Raw genomic sequence first — 14,009 nt, 5'->3', positions numbered from 1 at the left:
TGGCACTTTGGGGCATCCTGTTGCTGTGAGGAATGCCCCAGATTTGTTCTTCTTCCCTTTCCTTCCTTTCTCCTTTTATAAATGGCCAGCCTCTGGCGTTAGAGGACGCAGGACAAGAATGGCAGCCTTGTGCTGCCATCCCGATGTCCTCCCGGAGGAGTGAGCTGGCAGCAGCGCCGGTGTGGGTGAAAAGCCTGATTCAGACAGATGGCCACCATTTAAATATTGACTGTGGCAAGGAGGAGTGCCAGCCAGATACCACCTGCTGCCAGCCATTCATTTTGTGCCAGCCTTATTTGTGGCTGGTTGTATGGAATTGGCCTTTCTCAATACAGCCAGTAACAGAGAAATCTTTGAGCAGGAATCTACGGCTTGTGATGCCTTTGAAATGGTGTGCTGTTCCTTACTAGTTCACCTTTCTAAGTGCTTTTCCACTTCATATCCCCGAGAAACTGAGACCATTTCAATAATTTCCCTTCTGTAACATCTTTGTTTGGAATGTACACAGAGTTCAGCATTAGTTGTTGCACATGTGGTTTAGCTGTTACATTCACGGCTCCCACTCCAGCTCTTTGCTGACTCAGGAGCCTGTGTTCTTGGGAGAGGTTGGGCAGGCATGGGCTTTATTCATTGCAGTGTAATTATAGGTGAAAGGTGAAATGTTTAAGGGGAATGTGAGGGGGAATTCTTCACTGAGTAGGTAGTGCAAGTGTGGAATGCATTGTCAATGCAAGTTCAATTCAAAATTCAAATTTGTTTATCATGAATGCATCAAAACGTACAGTGAAATGCGACATTTGTGACAGAAAGTGTCACCACACATTCCAGCACCAATATTGCATGCCCACAACTTACTAAACCTAACCCAAATGTCTTTGGAATGTGGGAGGGAACCAGAGCACCCAGGACAAACCCATGCAGTCATGGGGAGAATGAACAAACTTTTTAGAGAGCGCGGTGGGAATTCAACCCCAATTAATTGCTGGTCCCTGGCACGATGAGGCATTGCGCTAATTTAGCGTAACGGTTAGTGTGACACTATTACAGCTTAGGGTGTTCTGGAGTTCAGAGTTCAATTCCAGTGCCGTTTTGTCAGGTGTCTCTGTACGTCCTCCCGGTGAAATCCGTGGGTGTCCCCCAGTCGCTCCGGTTTCTTCCCACAGTCCAAAGATGTTAGTTGGTCATTGTAAACTGTCTCATGATTAGGTTAAGGTTAATTGGGGTTGTGGGGTGGCAGGGGCAGCACGGCTGGATGGGCCTACGCTGTGTTGGATCACTAAATAAATAAATAAACCGCTGTGCTACTGTGCGAGGAATAGGAATGTATCAGAGGGATATGGACTAGTTGCACGCAAATAAATTTAGCATCTTAGTGGCACGAGTGAGATGGGCCGAAAGGCCTGTTTCTGTGCTGTTTGTGTGATGGTTTCTGTGCTGTGTGACTGTATGGTGGTTTCTGCACTGCTTGACTGTAGGATGGTTTCTGTGCTCTTTTTCATGATGTGTGACCTGAAAATTGAGACCAGTGACTGAGTACATCAAAACGTACAGTGAAGTGCATCATTTGTGTTAACAATCAACACACCCGAGGGTTCCACATGCTTCCCCACACCCACCTCTAGTCAAATAAACTGTCCTTCTTTACCAGAAACCACCTGACTGAAATTCAATTTTTTTCCCTTTTTAATGATAAAGGATTTCCTGTCACACTTCTACAACCACAAGTACACAACCTAAATGCCTCCTGAACTGTATTTCCATCGGAAATGCTAATTTGTTTTTCATGGGGATGTCAACTTGGTGGGAGGGCAAGAGAGGGCACGAGGTTGAGTTGGGCTGGTCACCTGTGGGAGTCAGGAAGCAGGTATGGGACGGAGTTTCGGAGGGCCGGAAGAAGGATTGTTATACTGCACGGAAGGGTAGGAGAGAACATAGAACATAGCTCAGTACAGCACAGGAACAGGCCCTTCAGCCCACAATCTCCATGCTGACCACAATGCCAAATTAAACCATTTCCTTCTGCCACCACACAATCCATATCCCTCCATTCCCTGCACATTCTAAAACCTTCACTACTACCACCCCTGGTAGCCTGTTTTACTCACCCATCATTCTGTTAAAAATAACTTGCCCCACACATATTCTTTAAACATTTCCCCTCTCACCTTGAAGTTGTCCCCTCTAGTATTTGACATTTCTGTCCTGGGGAACAGACTGTCTACCTTATCTATGCCTCCATTGATTTTATAAACATCCAGCAGATCTCTCCTCAGCCTCCACATTTTGAGAGACCATTAGGATAGATAATGTCGTTTCGTTGTTTAAGTATAGCTTTTAAGAATAAGTCGGGCAATTATAGCAGTGAGCCTGACATCAGTAGGAGGCAAGTTATTGGAAGGTTTTCTAAGGGACCAGGTGGACAGGGACTGATTACCAATGGTCTGCATAGCTTTGTATGTCATAGGTTGTGTCTAACTAATCTTATAGAGTTTTTTGAGGAAGTTACAAGGAAAATTGGTGAAGGCAAGGCAGTAGATGTTGTCAACATGGACTGTAGCAAGGCCTTTGACAAGATTGCGCATAGGAGTTTAGTCAAGAAGGTTCAATGGCTTGGTATTTACGATGTGGATTAGACATTGGCTTTGCAGGAGAAACCAGAGAGTGGTAGTAGATGGTTGCCTCTCTGACTGGAGGCCTGAGACTAGTGGTGTGCCACAGGGATTGATGCTGGGTCCATTGTTGTTTGTCATCTACAATACTGTGCAAAGGTCTAAGTCATATCTATATTTCATGACATATGTGATTGCTGATAAACCTGATATGGGTCTCTTGTGGACAGAGAATGGGAAGGGAGCCAGGAGGGTGTGATCATGGTTGGGAAAAGGGGAAGGGAGAGGGGAGGGGTGGAAAGCACCAGAGACATTCTGTAATGATAATAAACTAATTGCTTGGAATCAAATGACCTTGCCTGGTGTCTCAGGGATGGGTGTGTCTGCATCCTTGCCACTGTGCCCCTGGCATTACTTCTCTGCAGCCTGTCCCACACCCCTACCGTGGTGGACTATCCTCGCCATTCCCAACATCCTTGCTGCCTCCAAATTTACAAACTCACTCTCCACCCCACATTGACAAATACAGTACTGCGTTAAGTTCTTAGGGCACACGAGCTATATATATGTGCCTAAGACTTTTGTACTGTACTGTATATGAATGGTCTGAATAATAATGTAGTAAATTGGATCAGCAAATTTGTGGATGACATCAAGACTGGGGGCATAGTGGACCACGAGAAACGTTATCAAGGCTCGCCGCGGGATCTGGATCAGCTGGGAAAAATAGGTTTCAAAATGGCAGATGAAATATAATGCAGACAAGTGTGAGGTGTTACACATTGGGAGGACCAACCGGGTCCTGGAGAGTGCGGTACGGCAGAGGGATCTGGGAAGAGAGGTCAATAATGAATTGAAAGTGGCATCACAGGTAGTCAGGGTTGCAAAGAGAGTTTTTGGTACATTGGCCTTCATAAATCAAAGTGTTGAGTACAGGAGTTGGAATGTTATGTTGAATGTGCATAAGATGTTGGTAAGGTCTAATTTGGAGCATTATGTCCAGTTCTGGTCAGCTACCTACAGGAAATATATTTAATAATATATTTTACTGTGAAAGGGTTGTGAAGAAAGACTTGCATTTATTTGGCACTTTTAAATTAGCAAATGCAGAAGTCACAGGAACCTTCGTAAGAGCCGGTGTCAGACAGATTTCACCTTGAGCCTCTGTACTTTATTGTATTTTAATTTTATTTTAGAGAGACAGCATGGTAACAAGGTTTTCTGGTACAATGAGCCATGCCACCCAATTGCACCCATGTGACTAATTATCCTACTAACCTAGAAGTCTTTGGAAAGTTGGAGGAAACCAGAGCAACCAGAGGAAACCCACGCGGTCACAGGGAGAAAGTGCAAACTCCCTACAGACAGCCACAGGAGTTGAACGCGGGTCGCTGGCGCTGCAATATCGTGTCCCCCCCCCCACCCACCGAAGACCAGATGAGGCAAACAGGAGTGATTGAAGAGGAGGGAGAAGCAGGGAAGGGAAAGGCAAAGCTCAGACCCAGGCACAGCTACCCAGTGCAATGAAACGACCTCAGAGGCAGCCCAGCAGTGTGGCGGTGAGCGCAACGCTATTGTTCCATGAACAGCGACCCAGAATCAGTTCCACTGCTGTGTGCAAGGAGCTAGTACATTCTCCCCATGACCGTGTGAGCTTCTTCCGGTGGCATCCTACAATCCAAAGACATACTGGTTAGAGCTAGTAAATTGTGGGCATGCTGTGTCGATACCAGAGGTATGGCGACACTTGTGGGCTGCCCCCAGCGCATCTTCGGATTGTGTTGGTCCTTAACACAAATAACAGCTTTCACTGTATGCTTTGATGTACCTGTGACAAGTAAAGCTCATCTATCTATCTATTGTTACTGGCTTGCCTCAACTGCTTCCTATAGCTATGACAAGTAAAGCCAATCTTTACCATCTTTAGTCTATAAGAGTGTCGAGACCTTAGAGGATAGAAACAGGCCCTTTGGCCCATTGCCTGTGTTGACTATGATTGGAATTGATTTATGATTGTCATGTACTGAGATACGGTGAAAAGCTCGTCTTGCCTGCTGTTCACACAAATCAGATTATTACACAGTGCATTGAGGTAGAACAAGACAGTGCATAATGAGGTGTAAAAGCTATGGAAAAAGTGCAGGTAGCAATGATGGCTGCTTCCTATGAATACATTAAAAAAATCACAAACAGGCAAAAATCTGCATTTATTTATTTTCACCGTGCTAAAAGCTTCTCTTTCTGCAGTTGAGTGAGTTTAGCTCTGTAGCAATGCCACGTATACTAGATCTAAATAAAAACAGATGGAAAGGAAAACAGAACAAATTTAACTAAATATTTCTTTTAATATATCTTTATCCACAAAGAAAAATATGGTCAACTTCTACAAAAAAAGACATTCAGAGAGCATTGAAATGACAGGAAGGAGGCAAATTTTATATAAACTTGCCAATGGGAGTTTATTTTTTATTTTACCCTTTAATGTTTAATCAATTTAAAAATAAGGATCACCAATTTAGTTTCTCAAATCTCCAAAGGACTATGGGAAGCTTAGCAAGCTGTCCACACTGTCCTGTCTTCGAGAGGGTATTGCAGCTATTCAGTTAGCTCTGTGTTGGAAAGCTGTGGTTTTGAGGACCACTCGAGGAAACTGACACACAGATCTCAGGTAGCACTGCAGTACAGTACTCAGGGTGTGCTGTGCTATAGCAGGTATATTTTTGGTTAAACTGGGCCTCATCTGTGCTCCTAGGGCATTGTTTTTTGAACCAAACAGGGCAGTTCTCTCTAAGTGCTGTGTACAGCATTTATTTCCAAACCCAACCCTCTGCTAATTGGTTTATTCTTGTCGCATATACTGTGAAAAGTTTTGTTTCACATGCTGTCCGTGCAGATCATTCCATACATTGAGGTAGTACAAAAGGAAAAGCAGTAACAAAAACAGTAGTGTACCAGTTAGCATAATGCTGTTAGATTGATAGTGACCCCGGTTCTATTCCCACCGCTGTCTGTAAGGAGCTTGTACCTTCTCTCTGTGATGGTGTGGCTTTCCTCCCACATAACAAAGATCTGTGGTTCTGATGTTAATTGGTCACATTGGTGTGATTGGGGCAGCATGGGCTCGTTGGGCTGGAGGTGCCTGTTACCGTGCTGTCTCTCTAAAAAAATTAAAAATAAATAGAATGCAGAATGCAGCGTTACAATTACAACTGAAGGAAGAGCTAGTAAGAGACTGGCTCTTCTTTCAGTTAGTCCTGACAAAGGGTCTCGGCACGAAACGTCGACTGAACATCTTCCTAGAGATGTTGCCTGGCCTGCTGCGTTCGCCAGCAACTTTGATTATATAGGCTGCCTTTTTCTGATAATGTGATGTAACGTAGTGCAGTTTTTCTATGTTAGGACGACTGTGAAGTGCTTTGAGATGGTTTACTGTGTTAAAGGTGGTTGATAATTGTCACATATGCATGGAGCAAGGACGCCAAAGGAGTAGTATGATTAAGTGTTTTTACTGAGTGGCGTTAGTAACATACACGCAGAGCAATGTACGGTGTGGGAGCAATGAACCAGATTCATCAAGGCAAATACATGTGCAGCCATGCCAAAAGAGAGTGCCTCCTGTGTGTAGGAGGCCCAGTCGATGTGATACTGGTTCAGTAGTTGTTTGCTGCTTCTGGAAAACCTTATCTCACATTTTCATCCAGTTACCATTAGTATAATGTGCACAGATTGACAGGGCAATGTGATATTCTCCAAGGTGTCATCATTAGTGTGTTCATTATCACAATGATAACACCTCGTTGGTTGTAGACCTCTTTGGGAACTTCTGAGGATGTGACTGCCACTTCATAAATGTTCTGTTTTTGCATTGGTGTGGTGATTGTTGATAAGACCAGCCCTCACTCGGGATGGTTTGGGTCAGCCCCTGCTCAGAGTGACAAAATGTCCACATCTTGCCTTGCAGGAATAGAGAATCTGTACGAGCGAGCTCTTCACCTCCGCAAGATCTTGCTCACACTGCCGCGCTCTGTCATCGTGGTGATGAGATACCTCTTTTCCTTTCTGAACCAGTGAGTATTGATTTCCTCCGCTCCTGCTCATTCAGATTACCTCTCGCGTTCCTATTACCTTCTTGGCTGTTACTGCTTTTAGTGGATGTCTTAGAGTTGCCAAGGCAAAGTCACGTTCAAGGTTATTATCACCTGCACAAGTACACCTGTGCGCAGGTGTAATGAAAAGCTTAGCTACAGCAGCATCACAGACACATCTCCATTTAAGCAGCAGACAAGCAAAGTATCATCATAAATTAAACACTATTTTTATGTAACCCCCGCCCGGCTTGCATAGCTACCTCTGCTAACAGCCGCCTGACTCAGCGGTGAAGAGGGCACCTTTCAGAAACAAATGTACTTCTCGGGTTGGTATGATTTGGGTTCAACCAAGGAGGAAAGTTGGGAGATTCTGATTAACAGAACCTCGATTAAGTGAATGCCGTGTAGATACTGCCCATACACAATTATCAATCGGCAAGAAATAACAGATTGTACACTGCATAAAATTATAAAGAAAGTGTATTTACTAATTTCAGTTTTATCAAACAGTTATTAAGAGAAAGAAAAGGAAAATAATAAAAGGGCCCATTAAGGTTAAACCAGTCTGAATGTGCACATGACTGTCTCTTCCAAAAGCTGGCTATGACTGTTACTCATGGTGCTGAATCCTCATCACCAATCATCAGTAGAGCTTCCCACCTTTGACTCCTTTGTCTTGGGAAGTACTCCTCATAATCGCGTCTTCCAGTCGGATCGAATTCCATGGGCGTCTCTCCTGATGTTCGCTTTACCACATCTCCAGCCAAAAGACCACAAAACCCCATCAGTGTCTGTCACAAATCTCTCTCTGCCCAGCTCTTTCTAGAGCCTTCTCTCAATTCCACCATCCTGATTGGCTGATGCCACATTCCTAAATTTAACAACATGCCTCCTTGTCTGCAGCTGAAACCAAAACATTCTACCAGCAGGACTCATTGCTTTTCCAGAAAACTAACAAATGAAATACCCTACAGCATAATAGTAGAAAGTCTTAACCAGGATGAACTAGAAAAACTCATACTCTCTGGAAAGATTGAGGGGAGCAAACCTGGAGGAAAACCTCAGCTTATGTACATCAAAAGCATAGCCAGGTGGCTACACATTGAGGAAATGGAAGTCATTCAAAAAATGAAGGATAGACCTATATGGAAAACCATGGTCACCAAAGTCCGCATCGGATATGGTACCTAGACAGACAATGTTTCAAGTTACCACGCTGTTATAAATTGTAACAATAAACACAGAATGGAAGTTGGTAGCTCACTGTTAATAAACCACCGGCCTCCTGAGTGCCAATGCCATCTATTCAAAACATTTTATTTTTGCCATTATGCCTGTCAGTTGTTTTGAATGCCTGATATTGTTTACTTGTGATGTGAGTGGTGGCTTGTATTTGTTTCATGTGAATATTACAAAAAAGAACATTTAAAGTGCCGCACAGTTTTCAAGCCGGGTAAAAATTTCCTGCTCAGGGAAATGATTGGTCCACGCAGCTGTAAAAATGATTAGAGGGAACATACAAGAAAGAACGTGACATCGTAGCGTAACAGTTAGCATAACACAATTACAGCAGCAGCAACCTCGGTTCATTTTTGCTGCTGTGTGTAAGACGTTTGTACCTCTCCCCGTGAACGCATGTTTTTCCACCCACGTGTAGTTGGACGGCACGGCCTTATTGGGCTGTTTCTGTGCTGCAGCTCTAAATAAAGAAATAGTAAATAACCCAATTAGATTTTAATGCAACACGATTAAATAAGAAACAGGCCCTTCAGCCCACCTCATCCATGCAGCCCAAGCTGCCTATTTCAGAGAGTCCCACTTGCTTGTGTTTGGCTTCTATTCCTCTGGACCTCTTCCATGCATGAATCTCTCCAAATGTTGTAATTGTATGCACGCTCCATATACCCAGCACCCTCTGTGTGGGAAAAAAACGGCCTTTAGGTCTTGTTTAAACCTTTCGCCTCTCACCTTAAATCTATGCCGTCTATACTCACTTATTCTAGGGATAAAAGACTATGAGGTTTTATCTATTCTGTACCCCCTAATTTATTTATCTTAATTTATATACCTCTGTAGGGTCTCCCCTTGTAATGTGCAGGAGGAAGGCCCCAAAGTGTTCAGACTGATAGTAACTTCCATCAACAGGTGTTGAAAATGGAAGCAAATTCACTGGTTGGGATTGCATTTAAGAGCAGGGAGGTTATATTGCAACTATATGGGTTACTGGTGAAGCCACACCTGGGGTACTGTATGCAGTTCTAGACTCCTTACTTGAGGAAAGATATACTGGTTTGGCAGCAGTGCAGAGAAGGTTCACCAGGTTGATCCTGAGTCTGTCCATAAGGTGGCGCTGCACTAGGATGCTGCGGTCACTCCGGCTACAACCAAAAGTGTAATTGTCATCCTTTACGTCTTTGTTATGATCGCAAGACACTGCTGGATATTAAGAAAATCAAGAACTACAGGTCTAACCCATCAGCAAGTTGCACAATAGCAATGGAGCTGGATTTATTGTGTACCGTTGTCGTGTTGTCGCCTGGACTTGCTGTATACTGTTATTGTGCCGACAGGATGCACGGTGATTGCCTTGGACGTTTCTCTTGTGATCACAAGATCCTTTTGGACATTGGTACTGCAAGACAAGTTGTGCAAATAAAAAATAAATAATACTAAGAACTTGAGTTGTAAAGAGTGCTTGAAACTGAGTACGTAGGTTGTTGAATCTATTAAGAGTTGAGGTGAGTGAAGTTATCCATGCCATTTCAGGAGAATAACTGTTCCTGAACTTGTTGGTGTGGGACCTATGGCTCCTGTACCTCCTGGTAGTAGTGAGAAGAAGGCATGGCCTGGATGATGAGGATCTTTGATGATGGATACTACATTCTTGTGGCAACCTGGGCATTGGTATTTCCAAGGCAGTTAGAATACTCTACGCTGTGCATCTGTAGAAGTTTCTCAAAGTCCTGCAAGTGGCTTACATTTTCCCATGGTAACATGAGCAGTTCTGGAGCTGTGTCATCCACTCCAGCCTCTGAACCTGTCACTGATTTGCCCTCTGCTCTTTTGGCAGCTTGTCCCAGTTCAACGACGAGAACATGATGGATCCCTACAACCTGGCCATCTGCTTCGGCCCAACGCTGATGCCAGTCCCGGAGACGCAGGACCAGGTCTCCTGCCAGCCCCACGTAAACGAGTTAATTAAAACCATCATCATCCACAATGAGCTGATCTTCCCGGATTCCAAGGACTTGGAGGGGCCCGTGTACGAGAAGTGCATGGCTGGTGATGATTATTGGTAAGTGCGTCTCTGCGCCTGTGACCAAGTGTGAGGATTGGTGCCAGGACCTCCCTTAGGAAAACCAGGGCCAAGTTTTCAGTTTCCAAGGGCATAATAATCTGGGACAAAATAAAATGTTTTCTTCACCCCAAAGACAATTTCAAAGCCTTTGGTTTTCTCCAGTTTGCATGTTGGTGATGAGCATATTCTGCCTTTGTACTCCCACATTCCAAAAGAAAACCTGTGGCTTGGCAAGTTAATTGGCTGTTGTAAGTTCCCCCAAATATGTAGGTGAGTGGTAGAGCCTGGGGACAGTTGATGGTAATGTGGGGAGAATAAAAAAAAAGTCCCGTAGAAGGGTTTTAACCCAAAATGTCAACTGTACCTTTTCCATAGATACAGCCTGGCCCGCCGAGCTCCTCCAGCATTTTGTGTCTGTTGCTTGGATTCCCAGCATCTGCAGATTTTCTGTTGTTTGGGAGAATAAAAAAAATGGGATTGATGTCTTCGAGCCTGGCAGTGCTTTTAGGCTTTTGTATGTCCAGTCCGATGGGAGGAGGAGAGGAGAGAGAATGACTGGGGTGGAACTTGTTGTTCTGTAGCCTGTAGACAAAGTACAATGTATGTTCCTGAATTCAAAGCCATATCAATGAGACTGTGTGACACATGACAATATTTTGAGCTCATTAGTTAGGTTGTTTGGCTGGAATTAACAGGAGCACAAGGCCCGTTGATCCATAGAGTCTGCGCTGCTATTCAAATAAACCAAAGCAGATCTCTAGCAACACACACTGGAGGAACTCAGCAAGTCAGGCAGCATCTTCGGAGAGGAATAAACAGTTGACATTTCAGTCTGAGACCCTTCATCGGGACTGCAAAGGAAGGGGTAGGGAGCCAGAATAAGAAGAAAGAGGGAGTGGTTTCCCCTCTCACCCCTTCTCCTCACCTGCCTATCATCTCCTCCTAGTGCCCCTCATCCTTCCCTTTCTTCCATGGTCCACTCTCCTCTCTATCAGGTTCCTTCTTCAGCCTTTTTCATCTCCTTCACATCGCCTCCCAGCTCCTTACTTCATCCGCCCCCTCCCCCAACCACCCCCATTTCCCCTCACTTGATCTCACCCGTCAGCTGCCAGCTTATAATCCTCCCCCTCCTGATCTCATCTTCCTTCTTCCTTTCCAGTCCTGATGAAGGGTCTCAGCCCAACACGATGACTATTTATTCCCTCCATAGATCCTGGCTAGCCTGCTGAGTTCCTTCAGCACTTCACTTCATGTGTTGCTCAGGATTTCTTGCATCTGCAGAATCTCTCCAGTTTATGGATAACAAATCTTTATTTTATCCTCATCATTTAGTAACCGATTAATATCCTTGGCTGTCAGAAATCCTTCTACCTCACTTATAAATATTTCAATTGACTTCCAGCTGCAACAACTTATTTTAAAGGTATAAATTTCAGATTTCCACTGTGCCCTTCAATGTGAATGCTTCCCCAAATCACAGTGACTGCAGTAATAAGCCCTACCAGGATTCCTCGCTAAATCTCTGCCTCTTCATAAAGCCTGCTTTTCATCCAAGTATTCATCTGTCCTAATATCTCCCTTTGAGGTCTGCTCTCAGTGATTCTTTTTGATAAGAGCCTCAGGATTGCTCCCAGTAGCCACGGTAGTGTAGCGGTTGGCATGACACTATTAAACTTGGGGAACTCCGGAGTTCATGGTTCAATTCCAGCGCCATCTGTAAAGAGTCTCTGTACGTCCTCCCTGTGGAATGCGTGGCATTTCTCCGAGTCCTCCTGTTTTCTGCCACAGTTCAAAGAGGTACTGGGTAGGGTGATTGGTCATTGTAAGTTGTCCTGTGATTAGGTCGGAGTTGTCGGGGGTTGCTGAGGCAGCATGGCTTGAAGGGCCGGATAGGCCTATTTGGCGCGCTATCGCTAAATAAATAAATAAAGGCACTATATAAATACTTGTTGCTGCTGTTTTAGTTTCCATCAACATCTCAACATCTTTAAGCTTTCAATCAAATTGTGGTTCACAGTAATGAATCAGGAATAGTCTGAGCTCCTTACTTGCAAGCCATTTCAATTTCTATTCCCATTCTGCAATAGAAACCAGAAGAAAAACTACCTCATGTTCCACCTGGGTGTCTACAACCCAATGGTCTCAACCTTTGATTTTCCCATTTTAGGTAACCCTCACCTCCACTTGCCCCTCCCCTCCTTCCAGTCTTCCTCTGGCCCCCTGTTTTTGTCTCCTTTTTCACTTCCCCATTCTCCAACCATTCCTCCCCCTCTCCCTGCAGGTTTCATCCACATATTTCCCAGACATGTTTACTCATCAGCACTCCCCGCCCCTCCCAATCTGGTTCTAGTTCCATCTCTCCATCATCTCTCCCTTAATGATTCCCATTATCATGTTTCTTACTTATCACTGTTAGCCCTTCACGTTCCTCCTTACTGCTTCTAGCCTCTATCTTTAACCTTCATCCTCCACCGCCACACCCCTGTCTGTCTCCATCCATCACCCAGCTGCCCCTCTCTACCAACTCCATCCCTCCCCTCCCCTACTGTCTCCACCTGTCTCTCATCTTTCAGGCAGGCCCCTTGGCCAACGATGCTCTGCTAACCTTAAGACCTACTCTAAGATTAATCTAACACCTCCCTCCTACATAGCCTCAATTTTCTAACATCCATTTGCGGATACGATAGGGTCTTTTAAGAGACTTTTGGATAGGTACATGGAACGTAGAAAAATAGAGGGCTATGGGTAAGCCCAGTAATTTCTAAGGTAGGGACATGTTCAGCACAACTTTGTGGGCCGAAGGGCCTGTATTGTGCTGTAGGTTTTCTATGTTTCTATCTAAGAGTTTATTAAACGCCTGTAACGTATTTGCCTCAACCACCACTCCTGACTGGGTGTTCCACGCACCAACCACTTTCTGTGTAAAAAAAAAAATTATCTTTGCCATCCCCCCTATACTTTCACCTAATCATCTTAAAATTATGTCCCCTCATATTAGCCATTTCACCTAGGAAAACGTCTCTGTCTATCCACTCAAACTCTGCCTCTCATCATGTTGTACACCTCTATCAAATCACCTCTCACTCTCCTTCATTCCAAGGAGCTAGCTTGCTTAACCTGTGCTCATTGGACATGCACTCTAATCCAGGCTGCATCCTGGTAAATCTCCTCAGCACCCTCTACACCTTTGTAAAGCTTCCTGGCTCACTACAGACCCTCTCCTCTGTAACTGGCCATCTCCCTCTCCACTCTCAGCCCTGATGTAGGGTTTGAACCAAAACATCGACAATTTCTCTCCCTCCACAGATGCTGCTCAGCCCTTTGAGTTCCTGCAGCAGATTGTTTGTTGCTGCAGTTTCCAGCCTGTCTCCAGAATGTTTTCGTTCCTCTGGAACAGAAAGTCCAGGCAATTAGAGGATGGTTCTAAAACTGGTGTACGAGGAGAAATGAGAGTGGAAATTCAGAGCTCAGGATCTAGGCACTGGAGGCATGACTGATGGTGGTGGAACAATTAAATCTGCGGGTGTTCAAGAGATGGGAATTAAAGGGGCACAGAGATTTCAGTTGGACTGAGGGTCATGGAGGAACACCATGGAGAGACTTGAATATTGTTTAAATAGTTCGATTGTTGAACAGAAGCAGCAGGAGAGAAGGCACAGACAGCAGAGTTTCAGATGACTTCATGGCTTGGGCAGGATGTGATATATTGAGGAGTAATCCTGTTCTGTTCTCCATCCTGCCCCACAGCGACAGTCCGTACAGTGAACATGGGACTTTGGAGGAAGTTGATTTGGATACGGGTGTTGAGACCCACACCAGTGAAGATGGTAAGTCTCCACTTTGTAGTGCAGATTAAGCTATGTGTAGGCATGTGTACCCATAGGAGTCAGATGTCTATCATCACTCCTTTTGTGAGTACTAAATGGATTCTGTAAGAGAATCAGAAGATTCAAAGAACATTTATTATCAAGTATGTATGCAGTCTACAACCCTGAAATTCGTCCTTCCCACAGA

General features: G+C 44.5%; 1 protein-coding gene across 9 annotated transcripts in view; it reads left to right on the top strand.

Annotated features, from left to right (window-relative positions):
- The window catches only part of LOC140202821 (SLIT-ROBO Rho GTPase-activating protein 1-like), a 304,990-nt gene that overhangs the window by 266,839 nt on the left and 24,142 nt on the right, over positions 1-14,009 (top strand). For 8 of the 9 annotated variants that reach the window (XM_072268234.1, XM_072268230.1, XM_072268229.1 and 5 more), the window contains exons 16-18: positions 6,571-6,676; positions 9,768-9,992; positions 13,743-13,822. In XM_072268234.1, coding sequence (XP_072124335.1) covers positions 6,571-6,676; positions 9,768-9,992; positions 13,743-13,822 — 411 coding nt within the window. Of the gene's footprint in view, positions 1-6,570; positions 6,677-9,767; positions 9,993-13,742; positions 13,823-14,009 lie in introns of those variants that run through there. The other variant, XR_011887194.1, reaches the window with a different exon arrangement.

This window comes from Mobula birostris, chromosome 9, assembly GCF_030028105.1.
Source record: "Mobula birostris isolate sMobBir1 chromosome 9, sMobBir1.hap1, whole genome shotgun sequence".
Taxonomy (NCBI): Eukaryota; Metazoa; Chordata; class Chondrichthyes; order Myliobatiformes; family Myliobatidae; genus Mobula; species Mobula birostris.
The sequence above is the reverse complement of the archived record's forward strand: the minus strand, read 5'-3'. Positions and strand labels throughout refer to the sequence as shown.